This window comes from Eleutherodactylus coqui, chromosome 10 (genome assembly GCF_035609145.1).
Source record: "Eleutherodactylus coqui strain aEleCoq1 chromosome 10, aEleCoq1.hap1, whole genome shotgun sequence".
Classification (NCBI taxonomy): Eukaryota; Metazoa; Chordata; class Amphibia; order Anura; family Eleutherodactylidae; genus Eleutherodactylus; species Eleutherodactylus coqui.
Window position 1 is genome coordinate 55,568,553 of NC_089846.1, and position 26,822 is coordinate 55,595,374.

The 26,822-nt window shown below is 46.8% G+C and overlaps 1 protein-coding gene across 1 annotated transcript in view; it reads right to left on the reverse strand.

Annotated features, from left to right (window-relative positions):
- MPP1 (MAGUK p55 scaffold protein 1) overlaps positions 1 to 21,271 on the reverse strand; it is a 29,652-nt gene extending 8,381 nt beyond the window's left edge. Inside the window, exons 1-11 of the mRNA XM_066581023.1 lie at positions 20,917 to 21,271; positions 16,573 to 16,701; positions 14,590 to 14,668; positions 12,599 to 12,684; positions 12,166 to 12,234; positions 9,435 to 9,625; positions 7,935 to 8,038; positions 7,753 to 7,833; positions 7,045 to 7,125; positions 1,644 to 1,846; positions 1,416 to 1,487 (exon numbers count right to left, since the gene is read on the reverse strand). Coding sequence (XP_066437120.1) covers positions 1,416 to 1,487; positions 1,644 to 1,846; positions 7,045 to 7,125; positions 7,753 to 7,833; positions 7,935 to 8,038; positions 9,435 to 9,625; positions 12,166 to 12,234; positions 12,599 to 12,684; positions 14,590 to 14,668; positions 16,573 to 16,701; positions 20,917 to 21,030 — 1,209 coding nt within the window. The 5' untranslated portion in view covers positions 21,031 to 21,271. The remainder of the gene's footprint in view (positions 1 to 1,415; positions 1,488 to 1,643; positions 1,847 to 7,044; positions 7,126 to 7,752; positions 7,834 to 7,934; positions 8,039 to 9,434; positions 9,626 to 12,165; positions 12,235 to 12,598; positions 12,685 to 14,589; positions 14,669 to 16,572; positions 16,702 to 20,916) is intronic.
- Between the last annotated feature and the right edge of the window lie 5,551 nt (positions 21,272 to 26,822).

Genomic DNA, 26,822 nt, shown 5'->3' on the forward strand with positions numbered 1-26,822 from the left:
CGGGGTATGCGCTTTTCTTCGGCGCTTTGTCCTCGATTCCCCCTTGGGTGGAGTTTTTGGGGTCGACAGCGCTGACCGCACTTCCTCTTGGACGAGTTTTCTGACGTCCTCGAGGAATCCCCCTGATTCCTCCTTGACCAACTTGGCTATGCATGCTTTGCATAATGGCCTGGCATGCGAAGCCGATAGTCTTGCGCCACATTCTGCGCACTTTTTAGCTTTGGCTCTGGGAGGGGCAACTCTTCTATCCCCCTGGCAGACAACAAAATTTACGTGTAAGGATGCAAAATTCATTAACAACGTATACGAATATGCATGCCTTGTTTGCCCCACTGGCTACTTACGGTTGCCGCCGCGGTGGAGCATTCCGCGACCTCTGGTGCTGGAGCACTCATTGCTTTATTAACTGGTGCTGCAGACACTCTTGGGGCATTTAAGCCAATACTCACTGAGTGGCTTCCTTGCTCGGCGCCATCTTCTCTCAGGTTCCTTTTGAATCCTTTCTTTTTTGAATTTTGGCGCCTTTAAATTTTAGCCCCGCCCCCTCCGAGCGCCGGCCGTGCTGCGCGATGACGTCATCACGCTCGCCGCTTGCCGCGGCGCCCCGCCCCCTCCCCTGCTCGTTAAGGGGAAGCCGGAGGCGCCGCGCACGTTCCTAAGCCGGCGCGTAGGAGAGCTGGAGCCCCGCATTGCACCCCCCATGGGCCGCCGCGGGAGGAACCTGGCCCGGGGGGACCACCCCATGTGGCGTCCCGGGAGTCGCTCTGCAAGAAGGGAGGACAGGCTGGAGCACTGCCCTCCGATCTGCCGGTATGCTTCTTTCTCCCGGGCTGGCGTCTCCACCAGCCCCTCTCGGTGACCCTGCCTCCTGGCAGGACAGGAAAACACTGAGGAGGGGAGGACGGGGGGGGGAACTTTAACCTCTCGGTGTGTTCCTGTCCTATCAGGAGGAGGCGATCTCAGGTGGTGCTGTCGTGGAGACTCCCTGGGAAAATTAAGTTAAGGCCTGATGTCCACGGGTGGGTCGGATTCCCATGGCCAAGGACATTATTTTAACTGTTCCGTGTCTGTGCGGGTCTTCTGTGTCCTGGCCGGATCTTCTTTCTGCAGCACGGCGGATGTGTTCTGGTGCAGGAGGAGTTTTACTTTTTCAGTGCAGGCGCACTGAAGAGGTGAAATCCTGTGTAGTAAGTTGCTGTATTCAGGGTCTATGCAACTGAACGTGCGGCCACAGCTGCATAGATGAATAGGAATAGGGGCAGCCATCCAAAAGGGATCTGCAGTTAAATAAATATACTGGAAAAAGTTTTACCTGCCTGCTCTTTACAATATAAATGACAGTTACACTCCAGTAAGCCCACTTTTAATATTACACTTTTGGGATAAAATACATTAAGTTTTTAAAAAAAAGTCACCTTGTCCGTATCAGTGGGGGATATAAAGACAATGAATGGAGCCAGCTCTGCTGTACGAACCATCTTCAAGGTCTGGGGAAGAACAAGCACATATTGGTGATGGCCATACACACTTGTAGAACTACATCTCAGTTATTCCTAATACAATCCACCATCATGTACTCCTTCACAGCATCAGTGCTCAGGTCATCAAGGTGGTCATTTCCTGTTTTAGGACTTGGTTCTCACCTGTGGCTCTATGTCAAGCACAGCTACCTTCCCTTCATTATGGATATCCTTTATAGTCTGGATCCTCGTCCCAAACATATATCCACTAAAGCTACCAAACTCCAAAAACTGATTTTCCGAGATTCCTTGGCTCATTTCTTCCACAGACACAAAATGATAAGCAGCGCCATTTTCTTCTCCACGTTTAGGGGGACGAGATGTGTCTTCAAGTAAAAAAACAGATACGAATTACTATGATGGTTACAGGCCATTAACCCCTACAGTGGCAGGTTTGTTATTACCATGTCAAGCCTCACAGGGAAGGTTTTTTTAAATGAGTCAATAATGCAATTTAATCTTGCAGGCATTTGAACGTACGGTACTACTTTCACAGTTGGTATTATGACAGGGAAATCTCCGTGGCTTGCTGCGCCGAGTATGCAGTAAAAACCCTGGAAGCTTTCAGATGACAGCTCAGTGCTCTGCACATTTCAGCACTAGAGCTGTCCACAGAAATCTTCGGGGGTTTAACTGCATGGTCAGTGCAGCAAGCCTGGGGGATTTTCCGGGCGTGTCACTAAAGGGGTTAATAGATATGCCATGCAGTCTATGCATTTTCTATGGCTTCTGGTGATGTGCTCCAATTTTACATAAAAACTTGATGGCAGACTGGTCCCTGCGGGGAGCAAAGGGTCTATATGGCCAGGAGATGAAGTTCTCCATATATGAAAAAAGTTTGCACTTTGCTTGTCCATGTCAGTTTTATTATTTCAATTCAAGTAAGCCTTGTTCAATTTACAGTAAGATTATAATTACATACTGAATAGTTCATAGCACAAGGTATTAAGAGGAATACTCCCAGCTAATGCATGCTTGACTGAGATGGGAATGCCCGTTTTAATGCCTCCAGGAACAGCTGAACTGGCTGTTCTACACAGTTTCTATTACTCCCACAGAAGTGGATGGGAGCTGTGAAAATAGTGTAGAACAGCCATCAGTTTCTATAATCCCACTTGACTGGTGACCAGAAAGGTGATATAGAACAGGGTCGGGGTCCCAACTGAGACCTACACATAATCAGACATTTACTCCATATCATGTGGCTATGCCATAATTGTACGAGATGGGAATGCCTATTTAAAAACGTATACATATATATTGCAAACACTGCCCCCCCCATTTTCGGTTAAAAAAAATAAAAATAAATAATATATCACAACTTTTATTTATTCATTAACGTAGATGTCTCTTGCGTGATGAATTGTACTTTTCAGTGGTACTATATAAATGTGCCATATAAACGTACTGAAAAAAAACGTAAAAATTCTTAGTGGAGTGAAAGGAAAAAAACAATGAAATTCCGCCATCTTTGAGCGAGTCTTGTTTCTATGGTGCACACACTGCAACGAAAATGACATGATCGCTTTATTCTATGGGTCAGTACGATTACTATCATAAATTTATATATTTTTTTGCTGTACTACTTTTATTTATTTTTTTCAAAGATATTTAATTTTTTAAAAATTTTCTGCTGCCATCTTCTGACAGCTATAACTTTATTTTTTCGCTTACACAGTTGTGAGAGGTCTCATTTAGTGCAGGACGTCCTGTAGTTTCAGTTGGTACCATTCTGGATTTTTTGATCACTTTTTAAATTACATTTCTTCTTAGAGATGGGGGTGACCAAAAAAGGCGAAATTCTGATGTCCGTTATTTTTTTTCTGACTACGTTCATCGTACAGGGTAAATAATGCGTTACTTTGATAGACTGAAATTTTACAGACGATACCAAATATGTATTTTGTTTTATTCAGATTTAATAATAAATATGGAAAGAGGTTTTCTTGGTTAACCCTTTCCAATCCATTTATTTTTTCTCACCCATTCTCCCCAGCTGCAAATAAATTGGAGCTGGGAGAATGGGTGAGAAAAAATACATTTTCCCTGCACCCTCCTGATCTGACAGAGTTCAGGAGGGTGCAGGGAGGGACCTGCTTACCTGACCGGCGTCTTGTGCATTCTCCTTCTGCCTCCCGGCTCGGCGATCATGTGACCGCTGGGGTCAGGTGACACCTGGCGGTCACATGATCGCCGGGTCGGGAGACAGAAGGAGAATGCACAAGACGCCGGTCAGGTAAGCAGGTCCTTGCACGGTGCAGGCTCCCGGCTCGGCGTTCATGTGACCGCCGGGGGTCAGGTAACACCGGCGGTCACATGATCGCCGGCCGGAATCTATGCATTGCATAGCGCTAATTGAGCGCTATGTAATGTGTAAAGGAGTGGGCAGAAAGGGTTAAAAACCCTTTCTGCCTTCTCCTCGGGGGTCCTCGATGACGACCAGTAAAGGAGTGCATCTGCACCCGATGTGCCTGACGATCGGGTGCAGATCCACTCCTGCACTGCAGTGTCGGGCCTGCCCCGACATCGGAGCTGTGGAGGAAAATGATGATGTCGGGGCAGGCCCGACATTGGACTGGAAAGGGTTAACTTTTATTACTTTTTTTTTATTAATAAATTAGTAAAACTTTATTAATCTTACTTTTTTTTCTTAAACAACTTGCGATGCTTTGATCTCTCCTGCAGTATGATGTAATGCCATAGCATTACATCATACTGCGATTGGTGAGACATTCTATCAAGCCACCCCACAGGCTCGGCTTGATAGGCATTCTACTGTGACAGCCCTAGGGCCTTTCAGAAGGCCTCCGGCTGCCATAACACTGGCACAGCTCTCTGAGATTTCAGATTTAACAGCTCTGATGAGCCGCGCAGCTTATCAGAGCGGTTGTCGCCAGGTGTTGGCTGTAAGAAACAGCTGGCACCCGTGTTGTATGGAGGGAGATCACCACGCGATCTCCCTCCATACACAACTTGAACATGCAGGACATAACCTTACGTCCTGTGTCATTAAGGGGTTAAATACACTCCAAATGTTAAATATTTTCCTATAATGTAGAATTTGTGGAACAGCACTTCTCCAATACACCATGGAATACTAACAATCCTTCCGCTGGACCCCATACTACTAACAGACATGTCATTCAGTAGCTTATTTTCCAAATCTAAGCTGCTTCAATGCAATCAAACATAACATTGTCTGTCAGAATTGGTGCATTGGGGTCTGGGCAGCAACTAACTTCTGTAGCGCTCGCTGCAAGGACAACCAGACTAGCTACTATTTAACTATAAAGCTGCTGCCAGGAGAATGCCTCAGATGCCGGCCATGTCCAGACACTGGCATCCCGCAGACAACCCCTTTTGGCCATCTTGAGGCCCCTGTGCGAGACCCTATCCTTAAAGGAATGATATCACCAATATTTTGTTCTCTTGTATTGTAGAACCATTTTTTAGTCTGTTGTCTGTACATAACTATGGGGGCAGCCATCATTCCAGAGTTACATTTAACAGATATGCTTTATTGCTACCTCATGGGCCAGCCATACAATGGACAGGAGGGGACTTGTATGGGAGACTGCCCTAGACATGCTCTGTTATCTGCAGATAGGTGTTACCTGTCAGTGTAATCCTGCCTTTACACAAAACGCTCAACTTTCAGAACATCGTTGAAACAAGCAAAACTAAACGATATTGTTCAGTTTATACGCAGCCAACGACTGAATGAGAATCGTGCGATCTCATTCGTCATTCAGTTTCAGATGACATAAAAAAAAAAAAAAAAAAAAAAAAGAAAAAGATCACCACCGGCTGCTGCACTTCTTGTGAAGTTTAAACACTGAACGATTAGTGTACAAGAACTGCACAATTCTCAATGAGTGTAAACAGGCAGCCAGAGCGCGGACAAGCTGGTGAGGACACAGAATTGGCCATATACTGACTATTGTAACATAGGGGGTGCAGAGAATGCTCAATGTGACGAGTTCCCTTTTTAAAGGAATGTGTCGTCAGAAAATGACCTATTATATAAATCACATTTTTGTATTAAAGGTTTTTTTGTTTTTTGTTTTTTTAAATTTAATCCTAAAAGTCGGGCATTTTTCCCGCTGACCAGAGGCTAATGCTAGTTTGTCACTTCCTTATCTGCAGAGAAAGCTTTGCAGCAATCATCTCACTAATGCGCCTTTTACGTGGACCGGTAATCTCGTTTTTTGTGAGGATTTTCTCACCAACTTGAAGAAATGAACACAGGACATTGGGAAACAAAAAGAAAGAAAAAAAACAAAAAAACCCCCACAAAACAAATGGCCGTATACTGACTATTGTGTAACATAGGCGGGTGCAGATAATGCACCATATCCCTCAGCATGCAGGCAGCCCAACTGCTATAGGAGGGGCACAGATGCAAGTTACTGATAACCACATCCTCCCTATATGGAGGCGGCGGACACCCAGCACCATACTACCTCGCATTCATCGAGAATTGCTGATATGTATTTTTTACATCCAGTGCAGTTTTGAACGCTGGGAAGCCCGCTGGTTAAAACATGGCATCATTAATAGGCTGTGAACGCTGCATGGTGCACTACATACACTGTGTGGCCTGACAACCTGGCTATATATTAGAAATATAGATTTATTTTCACACTTTTTTTTTTACTTATGTGCAAGTATCTTGCTGGGCGGATGCCATCTCCATACAGGGAGGATGTGGGTGTTATCAGTAACTTGCCCCTGTGCCCCTCCTATATCAGTTGGGCTGCCTGCATGCTGAGGGATATGGTGCATTGTCTGCACCCCTATGTTACACAATAGTAAGTATATGGTCATTTTTTTGTGTTTTTTCTTTGTTTGCCAATGTACGTTTTTTTTAATTTCTTTAAGCTGGTGAGGACGTCCTCACAAAAACGAGAATCATGAGATTCTCGGCCCGTGTAAAAGGCGCATTAGTGAGAGGATTGATGCAAAGCTTTCTCTGCAGATCAGGAAGTGACAAACTAGCATTAGCCTCTGTGGTCAGCGGGAAAATGCAGGATTTTTAGGATTAAAAATTTTTAAAAAAAATCTTTAAAAAAAAAGTTTAACACAAAATTGTGAGTTATGTGATTTTCTGACAACACATTCCTTTTAAAAGGGAACGCATCATATTGAGCATCGCATAGAGTAGGAGGAGCTGAACAGATATACTTGCATCGTTTGCTATAAAACTATTTATCTGCTCCGCTCCTCATACTCCATCCATAGCATGCCCACAGAAAAGGCTGCATGTACAACACAACAGGATCCCTTTAAGGGAACGTTTACTTGAAAACGAGTCTCAGCTTGCGAGTACCAATAATAGGTAACCAGACAGCCGGCATGTCATCAGTATCCATAAAGCAGCCTTATAAATAAGAAGCATACCCCTTTATACACGCTCACTGCATCTGCCGTTACTTGGGAAGTGGAAGACAAGGACTACAGAATGACCTGTGGGATAAAGCTGAACTCCTAAGCAGCCATGTATGTGAGGGTATCTGGCACTTACGTGGTACAGGGTAGCTGAATCTCTCCGGATATTTGGTAAGCAAAGCATTTTTTATGTGACTACGTCCAACTCCGCTGACGCCTGTAAAAAGATAAGCAAGAGTTCATACCGGCCGCAATTACGCATTGCAATTAAAACACCATTAAAAGAAGAGAAAAAAAAAAAAAAAAAAAAGAGGCCGCCCAAAACTCACGTCACGTTTCCAGTGCAGTCACAATAAAAATGGTAGCAAAACAAAAACGGTTTCCACATTGTGGTTTTTCCTGCACCTCAACGGCATTGTGTAAATACAGCCGAAGGCCTCCTGTAGACGGCCGGGTCAGATCCCGCTGCAAGAATTCTCGCCCCTGCACTGACCCGGCACCTCGCTCCGCTCTGCCATGTGCCGGCTGCCGCTCAGCTGGCACATGCACAGAGCAGAGCATCACCAGTTTACCAAGCGAGTTTTCATGCGGTCAAATTGCAGCCGTTTGCATAGGATTGCACTAATGCAATGCTATGGCAGTGGGCACGGGCAGAAATTCTGCGGGAAATCCCGACGCGGAATTTCTGCCCGTGTGCATTTGGCCAAAGACAGATGTGTATAGACATGAGAGTTGTGCTAGCAAGTGGACTCTGCATGTTCTACTCTCATCTGAGGATTAGACCAGAACACGCTGCACCTTTTAACACAGACCACTTATATTTTGCCTTTTCTTTATTACTAACCAATAAGAACAAGGGTTTTCCTTGTAAAAGCAGGAAGAGAAACCACTTCTTCATAAGACACCACATCCAGCTGATCAAAAACTGTAAAGAGAAAGAAGGTCAATATGCACATTCCATAGATGCTGAGAATACGGCATCGCTGACGGTAGCACACATTATGTCATATTACTAGGTCTACTTACTTGAGCTATGTTTTGCCAAATATTTATCCTTGCACTTTTTCTTTTTGCTGAAAGGACTACAGCTTTGAGGTATTTGGTGGTTTGTATTTGTGCTTGCTACACGCCTAAAAATAATCCACATGAAAACACTTCATTACTTTTTTTTGCCAAAAGACTGCAGTATATAAATAGTAAAAAGATTAAATGTGAAAGTGTTGGCCCTTTATAACTATTCCTTTTTTTTTTTTTTTTTTTTTTTTTTTGAGTGTGATAAGGAGAAAGCAAATCTATTAGTTTTTTCTGTAATGTATTCAAAATGAAGTGTCAGGTGAAATGCAGAGTGCTAAAGTAAACTCTCTATTAAAATGACACCAGTCTAACCCAGGAGGAAGTGCAGAGAGGCCTTAGAAAGGCTTTAAAATGGACAAATCGTTGAGTCCTGATGGCATAATTACCAACCCACTTCTCGACAGGTTCTAAAGAAATTAAGTAATGTGATGGATAGACCACTGTTTCTTATAATTTAAGGACTCTACTGTGACGGGGTCTGTGTCACTGCATTTGCGCATAGCAATGTGGTGCCAATATTTATAAAGCGGTCAAGAACTGAAGCTGAAAACTATAAGCTGGTAAGTCTGACCTCTACTGTGGATACAATGTTTGAGGGGGTTTCTAAGTGATATTAGTCTGTAGTACCTCAGTGAAAATAGCTGTATAACTCCATATCAGCATGGGTTTATGAGAGATCACTCTTGTCAAACCAATCTGATCAGCTTCTATGAAGAGGAAAGTTGTAAACTGGAGTAGGGAGAGTCTTTGGATATCATGCATCTGGACTTTTCCAAAGCATTTGATACTGTGCCGCATAAAAGGCTGTTATATAGAAGGACAATGCTAGGTCTGGGCGAGAATGTGTGTAAGTGGGTAAGTAACTGGTCAGTGATAGCAGAGGGTAGTTATAAATGGTACATACTCTGATTGGGTTCTAGTGGTGTACACAGGGGGCACCATTCCTAGTGGTGTACACAGGGGGCAGTATTGAGAACTATTAATGTATTGATTAACATTGTGGAGGGATTGTACAGTAAAATAGCAATATTTGCAGATGATACAAAATTATGTAAAGCAATTATTCCGACTGCCAGATTTGCAGTCAGGAAGGAATCTTAAATGAGGAGAGTTGGCTTCCACCTTATTATTTATGCCTTTCTCTGGACCAACATTGCAGGATAATAAGCTGAACAGAATAGACATACGTCTTTTCAGCCTTGCATACGAAGTTACTATGTTTTTAGTTTGCAATTTGCATTGGAATTAGAAGCTCTACACCAAGCACTGTTAGGAAACCAGATTGTAGTAAGAGTAACTCTTCCAGAATGCAGGCGAGTACAGAGCATTACGGTATATTCTAGGCGCTCAACTGTGTAGAACAACCTGGTACTGGCTGTAACTCTGGATCAGTACAAGATAGCTAAAATGTTTAAAAATTGCATGAACGGTTTCTTGCTGAACAAGCCTCACCACTCTTGTAGTTCTGGTGAAGGTATAAGCCCAGCTTTTTCATCGCCTTGTTTCTTTCCTTGCCACCAGTTAGAATCATCCTTGTTTATGATTTGCAGAACATCTCCAGTGTTGAAGCGCAAGCCTGCCTCTCGGCATGGAATGAGAGGGTCAGAAAGTGGGTCATAATCAAAGAGCGCTCGCACAAACATCTGGAAAAAAGATGAAGATTGTAAAGGAGTAGATCTAATTACACACAAACATAACAGGGCAGGGAAAATATTTCTCCTGGCTAAATTCTGTGACATTATCACTTACAACCATTAACATTGAGAATCCACTCCCATTTCATATCAAAGAACCACTCGGATAAAAGCACAGGTAGATCTCCATTATTCCCCCCCCTCCCTTTGCCTAACTGCCCATCACACTCTAAGGCCTCCTTCCCACGAACGGATTTCCGCCGCGTAATTCGCGGCGAAAATCCGCTGCGTTGCCTGCAGCTATTAGGTTCTATTGAACCTAATAGCACAATGCTCACGATGCGTAATTCCACCGCGGAATTACGCACCGCGATTTCTCCCGTCCTCACCCGCAGCATGCTCTATTTTCTGCGGGTGAGGACGGGCTGTACGCACTGACGGCTTCCATTGCAGTCAATGGAAGCCGTCCGTTCACGCTATCTCCCGCTGTAACCAGCGGGAGATAGCGTGAAAAAACGCTTTCCCGCCCACCGCCGCGCGTCATATGACGCCATATGACGCTGCCGGCCGCGTCACGTGACACGGCCGGCCGCGTCACGTGACACGCTCGGTGACGCGTCGGCGGTGGGCGGTGACGCGGCGGCGGTGGGCGGGGAAGCGATTTCACGCTATCTCCCGCAGGTAAGTATAGGGGCTCTGGGGGGCGCCGTGACGGGCTTCACAGCGTAATATTACGCGGCGGAGCCCGTCACGCTCGTGGGAAGGAGGCCTAAAGGTCTCCTCTGTACATTGCAGTCACTTTCATGCAGTGCAGCTGCCTGTCTGATGCACATCAGGCACCATCTTGATGCAGAGATATCTGTGCCATCAATCCCATGATACATCAGCACTACATCACATGAGCAGCTACAGCCTGTACCATATCGGCTTCCATGGAGAACAGTGCTATTATTATCTATAAGCTACAGACCATAAATATAATTAGTAGGATGAACTGCAATCTCCTCTATTATAACGGTGTGACAGGATCATTAGTGACTGTAATAGGACTGCCTGTGTCCCCCTATGAAGAGCTTGTGTGGTTGAGTCCATCACAGGAATTATGCTGCCTGAAAAAGTGAATAATTTGAGAACACATAAACCCAAGTAGATCCGATCTGGTCAGAATTGAGATCACATGACCATCTGAGGAGAGCGAGGCTGGAAGTTTCAGACAGAAAGGAATAACTAACCAGGGTCACACTAGCTGACGTATATTTAGGGTTAGTTAAATAATGAATAGAAGAAAAAGGTCACCGAAGTGGCTCTTTAATGACTGGCTTATAATACTACATTTGCCCTGTAGCTGGAGGCTCTAGTGTCTCTTGGCGTCGGCTTTGCTGGGTGTTCCAGAGCTGGATCAGCTTCAATTTAAAAAAAGTGTGTCGTTATGAGACAACCAGCTTAGGTTATAAAAGTAATTATGTTAAATTAAATGTGGCTTAATAAGAAAATAATGAGCCAACAGAACTTCCAGCTACAACCAACACTGTAAGCAAAACCACCTGGCAACAGTTCTCCCGCATACTTCATATCTGAATTAAAAAAAAGAATGAATAACTCCTGTATTTACTAACCAAATGACAATGTAAGGTTCTTAGCGCATATTTTGATCAAAGCGTGTGGGCCCATCCGCCACATACTTTGATCATGTTTTTGCTTGTATTGTTGTCGCGGTTTACATCCATCTATGAATTGAATGAATTTGTTGGATGTGCAGACTTTGTGCATTTTTGTTGAAGGTGCTGTATCATATATGGAATGTAAAATGATCATATATGGAATGTAAAATGACAGACTGTCATCAAAAACACAGCATAGAAGCTTCAAGGAATCCAACCTTCCCGCGCTAGCCTAACAACCCTCCACACAACAATCCAATAGCCACTTACCACCACAGCCATTTTTGGTTAATTTGTTTTCAGTCCTATGGCCCACTATCAGAGAACAATTAACAAATGTGCTTCCAACATTAAAAAGAGAGGGCCAATTTGTAGGGCCAACACAGTATTAGCGTTTAATGCAGCAATATCCGCTCAGCTGTCCAATGTGTCAAGGCGCACTATTAGGCAGTGCTGCTAGCTCCTCCACAATGAGCGGTCTCTTGGTCAAGCTGTCCACTTGGCATATGTGCCGATGAAAATGATCCTGGAGCTCTAAATCCACACGCTAGTTGGGTATACAGGAAGCTTGCTTTCATTCCAGGTAGCGGAGACAATACCACGATTCCAGGCTTAGACACGCCGCTTTTTCACGTGGTGACTTACCCTTGGGCAGAGGTTTGTCTTAAGCCCGGTATCGTGTTGCATTGTCTCCACTGCCTAGAATGAAATCTTGCTGTATACCTATCTACTGTGGTGTGCGCAGATTTCAAGGTCTATGATAGTTCTCACTGGCGTTTGTGCTTCTGCATGCAGCCAAGCACCACAATTAACCCTCGCTCAAAGGTTGTGCTTTTACATCATTAACCCTTTATGCCATGAACTAAATAAGTTGTGAAACAGATTTACCTGCAGTGGGGGCTTGCGGTTGCTTTGTGTGGGCGACACCTTCAGGGTGACCGTTCCTTTGCTTTCTTTCTAGCGAAGGAAACAGAAAACCTTAGATTTCTTCATTATGTGACATCTGTATTACGTAAAAGGCAAATAATGAACAAATTGCTCTCCGATTGGCCGAGTGTAACGCCCAATATCTAGTGAGCTGAAGCGCTGCCGGCTCGCTCATTTGGCCCCTTATTGACATTTCATCTTACAGATGTGACTACATGTAAAAAGAAGTTACTTAGAGCTTGTGAACACTATGGATGAAGCAGGAACCTTACAGGTGTTAAGAAAATAGCACTTTTCAGTAACGTCAGCCCTTTTACTGGCGTTACCACTTTTTCCCCGATTTCTTAATATTTCAGATACCCTTTCCACTATGAAATAGTTCCTAGTTCCTCACCAAGACGCTCTGAAGATGGTCCACGCTTTGGTTTTGGACACTTTTTCCATTGATTTCAAGCAGTTCATCACCAACATGAAGAGAACCTTAAGTCAAAAGAAAAGCAAAATGCTGCAAAATTATACAAACGTGTCGTTTTCTATATGCAACATAAATTATTGCTGTAATGTATCTAACACAAAGGTGCACATGGTCTTCATTAGATATTGCTACGGTTTGTCTACAGCTGCTAAGATGATCCTTCAGTCTCCATAGTAGCAGCTAACAAACACCCTACAGTCCGACCCCGCTGTGATCCGACCTGCAGTCCTACTTGTTAGTCCAATGATAGGAAGTAATGGATAGGTAGAGTGGAGAATAATTCCAGGATCAGCCTACACAAAGTTTGTTTGTTGTCCGTTACCATGGAGATACATAAGAGATGCAACCAGAAGACCGTAAAATAGGTTTAACCTCTTAACGCCACAGGACATAAATGTACATCCTGGAAGAGGGGTACTTAGCGCAACGAGACGTACACTTACATCCTGTGGGTAGCGCGAGATCAGAAGAGATCTCGCGTTATCCAGCAGCGTGAGCCAGCTGTCACTGATAGCCAGCCTACTGCTGAAACAGCGGGGGTGCATTGGGACAACGATCCCTGCTATTAACCTCTTCCCTGCCATGATCTTTGTAGATTGCGGCATGTAAAGGGTTCACAAACGGAGCACGCTCCCTCTGTGACGTCATCAGACTCTAGCGATGAAATCGCAGAGAGCCCGACGGGTTGTCATGGCAACAGGAGGCGAGCTAAAGGCGTCCGGCATTGCCATTGTCTATGATTGCTAATACAAGCGATAAGGCAATGCAGGACAGAAGTCCTGCAATGCCTTATCATAGTGATCATAGGTGCTATTGTACAAGTCTCCTACAGGGACATAAAAGTGTAGCAAAATAAGAAAAATGAAAAAATAATAATAATAAATAAACCCCCCCCCCCCTTTTGTGCTTTTTCCCATATTAGCATCATTTTTTTTTTTCAATTTAAATCCCACATATTTGGTATTGTCATATCCGTAACGACGCATACAATAAATTGAACATGCTTTTTATCCTGCACGGGAAAAAAACGTTTAAAAAAAAAGAAGCCCTAAAGAAAAACATGCTTATTTTTTTTCACTTTGCCTCCCAAAGACACAATAAAAGTGATCAAAAAAGCCGTATGAACCCCAAAACGGTACCAAGAAAAACTGCAGCTCGTCGCGCAAAAAAGAATAAGCCCTTACAGAGCTCCGTCCATGGAAAAATTAAAAAAAAAAAGTTATAGGACTTTGAATGCAGCAATTTAGAAAAAAAATTATAACTTCCAAAAAAAAAAAAAAGGAAGAAGGGGGGGGGGGGGGGGGGTTTATTGCGGAATAGTGGAAGAACGTACAAACAAAAAAACATTTTGGTATAGTTTTAAGTGTCCCGATCAGCAGAAAAAAATGTATTGCGTCATTTATGCTGTATGACTAACACTGTAAAACAAAATCGTTGCCTCCTTATGCCCAAAATAGGCCATGTCATTAAGGGGTTAAAGAATACAGTTTGTAAGGTGCTTACACTTTTCATTATAGATGCACTGGAGAATTTATTTTAAAAAAAGTTATTCCACAATATAAAACTTTGATGGCCTCTATGGTGTGGGGTTGACCTCAGGACTACATCAATCAGTGGAAGGGGTCAGAGATCTGAGCGCCGTGGTCACCTGACCGCAATTAACAGACACACTGCCGTTTATGTGAAACCAAACAATCACATCAGGGAGGGCGGAAAATGGCAGGAATATATTGGTTTATTTATTTGTTAATGGATGCCGATTGGGAATTGTGGACCTCCGACTAAAGATTTCATTCACATATGCTGAATTTAGGGTGAACCTCCTTGATAGATGTGATAGACGTGAGCCGTGTAGACACCTCTACACCTTAAGACAGGCTTGCCGTTTTAATGTACTGATAACTAATTACCTTGCCGGTGGATAAGTCCGCCATGTAAAATGCGTGCAACAACACACTTCTGCTGTGGGTTCAGCTTTAGGGTGATGCCCTGTAAAACAGTAGAGATGAAGCTATTGAACATACAACTCCACCACCATGCGTGCCCTTCCAATACCTGGTATGCCAAATTCGAAAGCTACTCCAGGGAAACTTTTTATAGTCTCCCCAGGGTGCAACTGCCATAACACAGTGCCCACTGGGGCAGTTAATACACTCATACGCGGCTTCATTGATGGAGACCCATTCTGGTGCGATCCCCCATCATCCCACATGATCTGTGTGCGACTACCTGAATTTTACAATAGACTGGAAGTCACCGTCTCAAGTTATTCCTATAAGAGCCGCAATGCGAGTCTCACAGGAATGAAGAGATTTCTGGTTTGTTGTAGGGTTTGGCTGGTCATGCCGCAGATCATGTGGCCCCAGTGTCAGGGCTCTCACCAATGAAGCATCGAGCAGTACATTAATTGCCCTAGTAAGCACTTTATGGTAATTGTACCCCGGTAACTATAAAAAGTTTCCCAAGAAAGCCTTTTTAAAGGAGTAACTTATTTCTAGTGACTTTTTAGAAGAAGCCTTTGCATACATGACAAGACACTGAACATCTGCTTTATTCTGCATTTTTCACTAGTATTACCCCTTTGCATGTCATCCCCTCCAACCCCCCACAATTCAACTCCAGAGTGTATGAAGACTAACTACTATGGTGTCTCCTATACACTGCACTCACAGAACAGGGGATCCCGCTCTCCTCGCTCATACATAGAAGCAGCAGTAGTAGCATTGAGGACATTATACAAAAGTATTCATGAGTGTTGCTGTCAATCCAGAACTGCGGTCAGATAAAACACTTACTACAGCCTGCAGCATCTCTGAGTGGCTCTGCCTCTTTTCCTTACCAGGAACTCCCTTCTCCCATCTTCCATAGACTTCTTTGGGTTGCAATTGCAACTTGATTTCACATTGAAGTGGTTAATCCTTCTTTACTGAAGACAGATTTAATCACTGAATTGGGTGCAGGAAGAGGAGAAGGGAGCCCGATGAGCAGAAACAACAGGGGCGCTTCTTCTGTAAGCAGACATAATACAAAGAGTCTTATCTTTGCTTGTACTAGTGAGTTAGGAAAAACATTTAGGCTCATGCAGTTCAGTCCTGGAGACTGGTCCCTAGAAAGGACGCCCTTGAGTTGGTGCAAAGAGCAAAAAAACTGATAAAGGAGTATGGAGGATCTTCATTAAGAGCAAAGAGTGAAATAAATGTGCTTAGTGCTGAGAAGAAAAGGTTTAAGTGAAAGAAACATTATTACCTTGTACATAAGTGTCCATACAAAAAAAATATCTATCATTTGCCTTTAAGGACACCGAAAAACTCCCTCCATCTGTATTCCATTGGCCTAAGCTTTGGGGACGAACCAGTTGCCTCCTGAAGTGGATGTGCCTAGTGGATGGGAGACTGAACCCATCTTGTTCTTTAGGTCTATAAGGACACAATGAGTCAAGGTGGCCCCCATTTGGGTACCGTCTCGGCACCCAGTGTCCTGTTTCCATCTACATTTTGTACTGTTCTCCCTTGGACGCGGTCAGCCCTTTTTTATCATGTACACACATGGCAGCTTACTTTGAAGAGTGTCTTTGCAGGACAATTCCTTGAACTATACAGCTCCCACATCCTACCACTACCAGTTTCAACTGGACACAAAATCTTTGACTCATAACTTTTGGTTGTGCAATGGTGCGGAAAAAAAGTTGCCGACAGCAGAAAAAGTCACAGAAGTTTAGCAACAGTTGTGACAACTCTGACCAGGTCTGGGTTCTTGAGATGGTCATACACATGGTTTCCTTATAGGGAAACACCAGCTTGATTTGGAGCCTTTTAACCTTATTTATGTCGCTTAGCTGTAGATTTAACTTCTCGTTTCACATGTTTTCTTCCCATTTCTCAGTGCGCACTCACCATGGGCTCCTCTGTCTCCCTTTCAAATTGCACCAGTCGAACCCTTTTCTTTTCCTCAGGACATCCAGGCGTTGCAGATCCATTGGTGTAAAACTCTTCCGTTAAAACATTAGTTGGGGAGGAAAATGCCTACAGAGAGACAGAAGGTGTGATATGAAGACGTCTCCAATCAGGCCGACGTCAGTGCAATGGTTTACACTGGCCAATTACACACTAAGCCCCTCTACACAACGCTCAAGGAGGGACCATTCTTGATCACTGCCCCGTGTAAAGGGTTCTTAAATGAGCGCCGATCGACAAGCTGCATCATTGGTGGGCGCTCATTATGGGCTATTATCTGCCCCTATAAAAGGACCCTCAGCTGTAAAGAGGATTGTAACACTGTCCTGATAAAGTCATAAACGCAAATATTGCAAGCCTGTCCGCTTGGGGGACAGCCAATAAGATAGCCCGCACACGGCTCCCCCAATAAGGTAGCCCGCACACGGCTCCCCCAATAAGGTAGCCCGCACACGGCTCCCCCAATAAGGTAGCCCGCACACGGCTCCCCCAATAAGGTAGCCCGCACACGGCTCCCCCAATAAGGTAGCCCGCACACGGCTCCCCCAATAAGGTAGCCCGCACACGGCTCCCCCAATAAGGTAGCCCGCACACGGCTCCCCCAATAAGGTAGCCCGCACACGGCTCCCCCAATAAGGTAGCCCGCACACGGCTCCCCCAATAAGGTAGCCCGCACACGGCTCCCCCAATAAGGTAGCCCGCACACGGCTCCCCCAATAAGGTAGCCCGCACACGGCTCCCCCAATAAGGTAGCCCGCACACGGCTCCCCCAATAAGGTAGCCCGCACACGGCTCCCCCAATAAGGTAGCCCGCACACGGCTCCCCCAATAAGGTAGCCCGCACACGGCTCCCCCAATAAGGTAGCCCGCACACGGCTCCCCCAATAAGGTAGCCCGCACACGGCTCCCCCAATAAGGTAGCCCGCACACGGCTCCCCCAATAAGGTAGCCCGCACACGGCTCCCCCAATAAGGTAGCCCGCACACGGCTCCCCCAATAAGGTAGCCCGCACACGGCTCCCCCAATAAGGTAGCCCGCACACGGCTCCCCCAATAAGGTAGCCAGCACACGGCTCCCCCAATAAGGTAGCCAGCACACGGCTCCCCCAATAAGGTAGCCAGCACACGGCTCCCCCAATAAGGTAGCCAGCACACGGCTCCCCCAATAAGATAGCCAGCACACGGCTCCCCCAATAAGATAGCCAGCACATGGCTGTCGTTCAGTTGGTGCTCATTCTCCTCCCAAACATCAATGTGGAAAGAGACAAGCGGCTGCCAGACGCTTCTAGTAGCTGCTCATCTCCGGTCAGAACAAAGAATCAGGAGCATTAAAATCCAATATGCCCAATCCCAGTTACTCCGTAGAGGCTCCGGTACCCACTAGCCCAATCCCAGTTAATCCTAGAGGCTGGTGCCCATTAGTCCAATCCCAGTTACTCCATAGAGGCTCCGGTACCCACTAGCCCAATCCCAGTTACTCTGTAGAGGCTCCGGTACCCACTAGCCCAATCCCAGTTACTCCGTAGAAGCTCCGGTACCCACTAGCCCAATCCCAGTTACTCCATAGAGGCTCCGGTACACACTAGCCCAATCCCAGTTACTCCATAGAGGCTCCGGTACACACTAGCCCAATACTAGTTACCCCATAGAGGCTCCGGTACACACTAGCCCAATCCCAGTTACTCCATAGAGGCTCCGGTACACACTAGCCCAATACTAGTTACCCCGTAGCGGCTCCAGTACACACTAGCCCAATCCCAGTTACTCCATAGAGGCTCCGGTACACACTAGCCCAATACTAGTTACCCCGTAGCGGCTCCAGTACACACTAGCCCAATCCTAGTTACTCCATAGAGGCTCCAGTACACACTAGCCCAATCCTAGTTACTCCGTAGAGGCTCCCGTACCCACTAGACACCCGATGCGTCCTGCGGACTTCGCAGCTATAGGCCGGTTTCAGACATATTGGTGCTGTACCACAGATAAGTGTCCGCTGCGGTCTGACTCCAACTCATTATAGATCCCCGCCCGTCTGAAGTAGTCACAGACTGCGGTCAGATCTGTCGGAGGTCCTGCCGGTGGCGTCTGCATCAGCGGCTGCGAGGGTTACTGGAAGACATACAGCACCATTTATTTCTCCAGTAAAAAGCTTGAAACTGCGCCAGAAGGCCGACAGATGTGATTCCACTCTGCGCCGCCACGTGCCGCCGTTATGCAAGTCACTTTCACGCTGGTCTGATCCGGCCGTATACTACTGGGTAAATACAAGGCGCAGATTACAGGAGGGGGGCTGGTTTACAGCAAACATTCCTCCCCGGCGCCCTCATCAGCTCTTATTGTAGAGAGGCACATCTGCCAAGCAAGGGTTAATCCCCCAAGGATGACCGACCCATGAAGTGCCAGACTTACAGAAATGTGCCCTTTACACCTTCTTAATCATCCCAGTTGTACTCCAGAGATAAGACTGGGCGAAGATCACCGTGCAGACCATCACACCCCTGCAGGCCATTGCACCACTACACCCCTGAGCCTCCTCCTCTTGAAGTCTCTGCATGCAAGCTCCCCCTGCAGACCATTACAACCCAGAGCGCCCCCCCCTCTGCAGACCATTACAACCCAGAGCGCCCCCCCCTCTGCAGACCATTACAACCCAGAGCGCCCCCCCCTCTGCAGACCATTACAACCCAGAGCGCCCCCCCCTCTGCAGACCATTACAACCCAGAGCGCCCCCCCCTCTGCAGACCATTACAACCAAAAAGAAGGGCGCCCCCCCCCCTCTGCAGACCATTACAACCCAGAGCGCGCCCCCCCCCCTCTGCAGACCATTACAACCCAGAGCGCGCCCCCCCCTCTGCAGACCATTACAACCCAGAGCGCGCCCCCCCCCCTCTGCAGACCATTACAACCCAGAGCGCGCCCCCCCCTCTGCAGACCATTACAACCCAGAGCGCGCCCCCCCCTCTGCAGACCATTACAACCCAGAGCGCCCCCCCCTCTGCAGACCATTACAACCCAGAGCGCCCCCCCCTCTGCAGACCATTACAACCCAGAGCGCCCCCCCCTCTGCAGACCATCACAACCCAGAGCGCCCCCCCCTCTGCAGACCATCACAACCCAGAGCCCCCCCCCCTCTGCAGACCATCACAACCCAGAGCCCCCCCCCCTTTCTGCAGACCATCACAACCCTGAGCCCCCCCCTTTCTGCAGACCATCACAACCCTGAGCCCCCCCTTTCTGCAGACCATCACAACCCTGAGCCCCCCCTTTCTGCAGACCATCACAACCCTGAGCCCCCCCTTTCTGCAGACCATCACAACCCTGAGCCCCCCCTTTCTGCAGACCATCACAACCCTGAGCCCCCCCTTTCTGCAGACCATCACAACCCTGAGCCCCCCCTTTCTGCAGACCATCACAACCCTGAGCCCCCCCTTTCTGCAGACCATCACAACCCTGAGCGCCCCCTTTCTGCAGACCATCACAACCCTGAGCGCCCCCTTTCTGCAGACCATCACAACCCTGAGCGCCCCCTTTCTGCAGACCATCACAACCCTGAGCCCCCCCTTTCTGCAGACCATCACAACCCTGAGCCCCCCCTTTCTGCAGACCATCACAACCCTGAGCCCCCCCTTTCTGCAGACCATCACAACCCTGAGCCCCCCCTTTCTGCAGACCATCACAACCCTGAGCCCCCCCTTTCTGCAGACCATCACAACCCTGAGCCCCCCCTTTCTGCAGACCATCACAACCCTGAGCCCCCCCTTTCTGCAGACCATCACAACCCTGAGCCCCCCCTTTCTGCAGACCATCACAACCCTGAGCCCCCCCTTTCTGCAGACCATCACAACCCTGAGCCCCCCCTTTCTGCAGACCATCACAACCCTGAGCCCCCCCTTTCTGCAGACCATCACAACCCTGAGCCCCCCCTTTCTGCAGACCATCACAACCCTGAGCCCCCTTTTCTGCAGACCATCACAACCCTGAGCCCCCCTTTCTGCAGACCATCACAGCCCTGAGACCCCCCTCTCTGCAGACCATCACAGCCCTGAGACCCCCCTCTCTGCAGACCATCACAGCCCTGAGACCCCCCTCTCTGCAGACCATCAGAACCCTGAGCCCCCCTTTCTGCAGACCATCACAACCCTGAGCCCCCCTTTCTGCAGACCATCACAACCCTGAGCCCCCCCTCTCTGCAGACCATCACAGCCCTGAGCCTCACCGTTGCAGACCATTGCACCCCTAAGCCTCCCACCCCAGCAGACCATCGCACCGCAGACCCGCTCCTCACCTGCGTGGTGGCCCGGTTCTGCAGCAGGGTCTCCAGGTAGAGGTCGGACAGCGCGGATCTCATGCTCGGCCCATCACAGCGGTTGATTTCCGACCGTTCAAACTTGAGCGTCATCCTGCTGCTCTCCGTCCTCTCCGCGCTGCACTCTAACCCAGTGATCTCCGCGGAACAGGCTGACTCAGGAGAGGACAGCGATAACAAGTCCGCCGGAGCCGCACACGCTGCAGCTCAGGGTGTTGCAGGACTGCGCTGCCTGCAGAACACGGCGGACACCGCTCGCTTCTGTCCACCCTCCCGCACCGACCTGCAGCCCACTCCTCGCCGGCCCGCCGACCCCCGCAGCGCGCTGCAACCTCACAACTCCTTATTTTACCATATGGAAAAAAACAACGACGCCCCCTCCGGCAATCGGAATGGTATGTCCCAGATCACATGATCGTTCCTGGGACCGGTCATGTGACGACAGAGACCTTGGTGGAAAACCTGACGAGGCTTGTCGTAGTCATGTGACGTGGGTAGAGGGGCGGCTGCCGACTCACCACTGTAGAGAGGAAGGAGATTGGAGAAGGGGTAGATGTGGCCGCTTAGATGCCAAGTTAACCCCCTAGTGACTGGATCCTTTCAGACTGCAATAACCTCTAAGGTTGATCGTTTGGGTTGTTTTTCGTTGTTTCATTCCAAAATCCACAACTTACTAAAATAATTTTAGTTGCTTGTTTACCAACTTTCACACCATTAACCTCTTAGTGGCCAGGCCAAACTTTGGAAATCGGACATGTGTCACTTTAACATGGAATAACTCTGTAAAGGTTTTGCATATCCCAGTGATTCTGACATGGTTTTTCGCCACGTGTTGTACTTCATTTAGGTCGTAAAAATAGAATTAGTGGGTATTTATTAAAAGCACGAAAATTGGGAAGTTTTCAACTGAAATATCTCAAATATGTGCAAACATGCTGTACACATTTTTGATAGGATATATATTTCCATCCGTTTACTTTATTCTGGAAGCACATTTGAAACTTTAGTTTTTTTTAACCATTTAGGAGACGTACAAATTTCTCATGAATTATTACAATTTTGATGAACATTTTTTTTTCCTGCACCAATCCAAGATTGCAAAGACTCATAGGTGTCCGAATGATAGAGACCCCGACACATGCCCCCATTTTACAAACTACACCCCTTACTGTATTCACTGAGGGGGGTCATGTGTATTGTGACCCCACAGTTTCTTTCAGGAGTTAATGCAATTTAGAGGAGAAAAAATAAAATTTCATATTTTCGCTAATATGCCATTTTAAAGACCCTTTTTCTATGGTGCCCATGAAAATGAGGATTTACACCCCAAAATGGACCCCCCCCCCACCTCGTTTGTCCTGGGCTCATGTACATACCCATTGTGGCCCCAATTTTACTGGACACATGGCTAGGCCTGTAATTGAGGGAACATCTGTTGGATAAATTCCAGGCCCCATTGCTCACTTGTGGAGCCGTCAAACAATAGAGCGGCCCCTGCAAGTGACCGCATTTGGAAATCTAGACCCCGTCGCCCTTTTATCTAGGCTGTACTGAGCATTCTGACCGCACAGGTTTTTGTAAAAATTATTAAACAGGTGAAAAATAAATAAAATTATTTTTTCATAAATGTTACTTTCACGGCAGTTTCTTTTTTTCGAGCAGGGAAAACTGGGGAGACGCACCCCAAATGTTCTAGCACTGGTTCTTCTGTGCTCAGCAATACCCCCAATCTGCTCACTAGACACACGTCTAGGCCTGGAATGGAGGGAACACCCATTGGATTTCAGGACACAACAATAAATTCCAGGCCCCATTGCTCACTTGTACAATAAAACAATGTAAAAGAACGCTCTCACCAATGTAAATATGGCCCCACAGTGTATTCCTAAGACCGGCTTTACACAGGCGGACTGCACAATACGCAGAGAATAGAACCCACTGATTTCATTGGGTTCGTTCACATCTCTGTATGTTGTGCCCGTGTTTTGGTCGCGCAAAGAAAAAAAAAAATAGAACATCTATTTTTCTACAAATTTAAGCACCAAAGGGCCCAATAGAAGTTATTGGGGGTGGGGAATGCACAAGAAGATACGTGAAACACTGCATAATTGTGTTGAAAAAAGAACACCCCTGGAACTAATTAGCCATTTGAATTGGTGCGTTTGTTGCACACAAATGAACAAGCCTTTCAGGGACAAAAAGTACAGTAAAATACAAACTTCATTCCACAAAAACACAACGCTCAGGCGTGCAGATACGCACCTCTGCTTATGTGAAGCCGGCCTAACACAAACTACACATTTCACAAGTTATCAGAAAATTGCTCATATAGTGATTACTAGAGATGAGCGAGCAGGCTCGTTTAAGGAAGATTCTCGATCGAGCATCGCTTTTCTCGAGTAACTGCTTACTCTTCCGAGCAAATGCTGGGGGGGGGGGGGGGGGGGGGGGTGCGGGGGAAGCGTGAGAGAGATCTCGCTCGAGCATCTGCCTTAAAACGAGCGTGCTCGCTCATCTCAAGTAATGACATTATACACCGTTGTTATTAAACTATTTTGCTCATTTTTTTCAAAAACAAGCCATGTGAATGAGACCTTGGAGTCAACAGATGTGTCGCATGAAATCTCACAGCAAAGCCACATGTGATAAGTACCGTATTTAACATTTGTAGTGATGCAGTACCAGATATGGCCAGTAGGGGGCTCTGTAACAGTGTTTCGGTAGAGAACAGGTGCCGCTCTTTAGTACTCAGGAGGCATCTGACAGACTGGTAAGGAGTGAGTGTGCCTGTGCCAATCACACTTTGCTATTGAGCCAGGGCTGAGAAGCAGCCTAAGGCCCGACCACGCTGACTTCTGCACCATCTGCTTCACATACAGAAGGGTGTCCTGGCCTCACCATGGGTTTCTGGACCCACACTCGGAGCATCGTATGATGCTCCAAGTTCAACTTCGGAGATTCATAGTCAGGCCAGGACATGTTTCTGTGCTCTGTAAGTGAAACGGATGGTGCAGAAGACAGTGTGGTCGGGCCTAAGGTTCTGCCACACCGTCTAAGAGAAAGAGTGGTGCTTCTGCACTGTAGCCCAAGATTGGGTAAACGGACTGTGTTTACGATGTGTAATGACTTAAGTCGGGCTTTAAAGAAGTTCCGGGTGTAAAGAGAGTTCCTGAGAGTGGCGCCAACCATCTACGGTTGAGAAGATGGCGATCCCGAGTAGTGACTAATCCACTAATGTCACATACTATTAGGGTGCATTACACGATGGGTACTGGCTTGTGACTGCGATTCCACCCAGCCACAGTTGTCAATGGAAGCGCGATCTTGCCGATAGGGCTCGTCCACAAGCTAATACCTGTGACATGAGAACGCACCCTTAAAGAGGCCTTGTTGTGTCCTCCAATCAGAGTGGTCAGCTGCTAAGCTTTGTAGCCTTGGCCCCACTAATTATCTTACCTCATCTCTTCATAGATGTCCTTGTTCCCCTGTTAATTACAACTTCTGGGAGTTGTAATTGGTCAAGTGGGCAGTTTCCTCCACTCCCTGCCAAGGAATTAGGCTTTATTCCCACAAGCGTATATCGGCCGGCCGATATACGCTATCATCTGGGGCGTAGAAGCTTGTGAACGGGCGCACAGATCTAATGTATGTGTGCCTGTTCACACAGCATGGGCCCCGACGCATATGTGCCAAGGTCACCATGCAGTCGCCCCTTTCCCTCCCCCTCGCAGGCTCACCTCTGCTCTCCTCCCTGCTTGTTCTTTGCAATGGGAGGGGGTGGGGCGGAGCTAAGCCCCAGCCTTCTCCCTGCCCCTTGTCCGCAGCCAGCAATGGGAGGCGGTTGGATGGGATGGCGCTTAGCCCCGCCCCATCCCACTGCAAAGAACGAATGGGGAGGAAAGCAGACGAGAGCCTGCATGGGGTGAGACCACGCTGCTAAACTTCCTCTCACCTCCAGCCGCTGCCATGGACTCCCATAGGAACCCATGCAGCGGTCGACGTATTCCGGCCCAAAAGACAGTTCCAGGACTATCTTTTGGGCCTCACGTAAAAACACCCGGCGCTATATTGGCCGGCCGGGCGCTTTTACATCTCAGGAATACGGCCATGTGATCTGATGCATTGGAATCCAAGGCATCAGATCACAGCATATATCAGCTGGCTGTGAAAAACGTCCGGCCAATAGACGCTCATGGGAAAGAGCCCTTAGGTTGGGATTCCTCAACACACTGATATTGTCCATTGACTGCAAATGAGACAGCCCACATGACTGATTGCAAGCATCGGAAGCCATAAATAACGAGGGTCGATGCAGAGTAACATGGGTTAATGGGGTGTACAAAGAAAAAAAAAAAAGAAGAGGTGTGATAGTCAGTGGGACATCCAGCTATAAAGCTACATAGCCGGCCCCCGCTGATCAGAGGACATGATAGGTCTGCTTTCAGGGCCTTTTACATGGGACAAATATTTGTCCACCTTATCATTGCCCTGTGTGAAGCTGCCAGCAATCAGCTGACAGAAGAGCAAACACTTGTTTGTTGAGTGATAGCATCCTTTATGCATCATCGAAAATCAGTTCACAGCAGACCTCACACGGGATGTTTGTGTTAAGATTTTGTGATACAGTTTTTTGAAGCCAAAACTATGAGTTGATCCAAAAAAAAAAAAAAAAAAAGTTGTAGCCTTCCTTAATTCTCTCTTTTTATGATCCTCAACTAGTTTGACTTGAAAATACCTGAAAAAAGAGCCCATTAGAACTAACCCTAAAGAATTCTGGCCTGTGATTACTGCACCTCTGATTGGTTTAACCCATCCCTTCTAACAGGTGATGGATGTTCTTGATGATTGGAGAATAGTCAATGTTGTATTTCTGACTGCCTCAAACTGAGTCCACAGTGCAGTCAGCTGCATAGGGGTGTAACCAGTAGAAAGAGGGAGATTGTGATCCCGCTGTATAGAGTTCTGCCGAGATCACATCTGGAATATTGTATCCAGTTCTGAAGCCTCATCTACAGAAAGACATTGCTAAAACAGAACGAGTCCAGAGAGGACTACAAAAGCGGTGGAAGGGGCTAAGAAAACACTATCTACTTGAAACTGCTGTTAATTCCAGGTCACTATACAAAGGGGAACAAGAGTTTAAAGGGGTTATCCCAGAATCCAACTTTTTGGTTCAATGCCCAATACTTTCTAAACGTTATTAAATAGAATGCACATGCCGAAATAAGCTCACCCTGTGCCTCCCTTTTATGTATATAGCCTCTGTTACTCCAGTTGGTGAAGTTTTCATCACCCAGTAAACAGGGCGGTCCTTCTGCTCAGTCACATGACCAGCATTTTTAACTGGAAAACTACAGAAAAACTTGCATTACCACCTCCCACCTCTAGACATTTGCCAGTAAAACTACTCTGCCTGTGCACAGAAAGGGTTAATTAGAGCAAATTAACCATCTGGAGGTTGTATCCTGGAACAACTAAAAAGGTAAACAGAGTGGGGATGGGATGTTTAGATAAAAGATTAAGGATTGTGGATCTAGAACACACAAAGCAACCAATGTAATCCTGGGAATACCCCTTCACATGCATGACATATACTGGGAGAAGTCAAAAATCGCTATATCTCAATACCGGGGTCCTATAGTGAAACAATAGCATACATGGATGGGCTACACGATGGTACGGCATACGGCACTCGGGGGGCCCCAGAACACAGATTTCAATTTTGTGTTGTAGCTCCTGTAAGAGATGGGGTAAAACACAATTAGGAAGTATCATGTAAGAAGCAGAATTCCGCTTTCCACATCCAAGTCCTGTGTGACTGCTGCTATGACTGAAATAAGAAAAGTGTACCATACATATATGGGGGCCACCATTGGTCCCGTGTT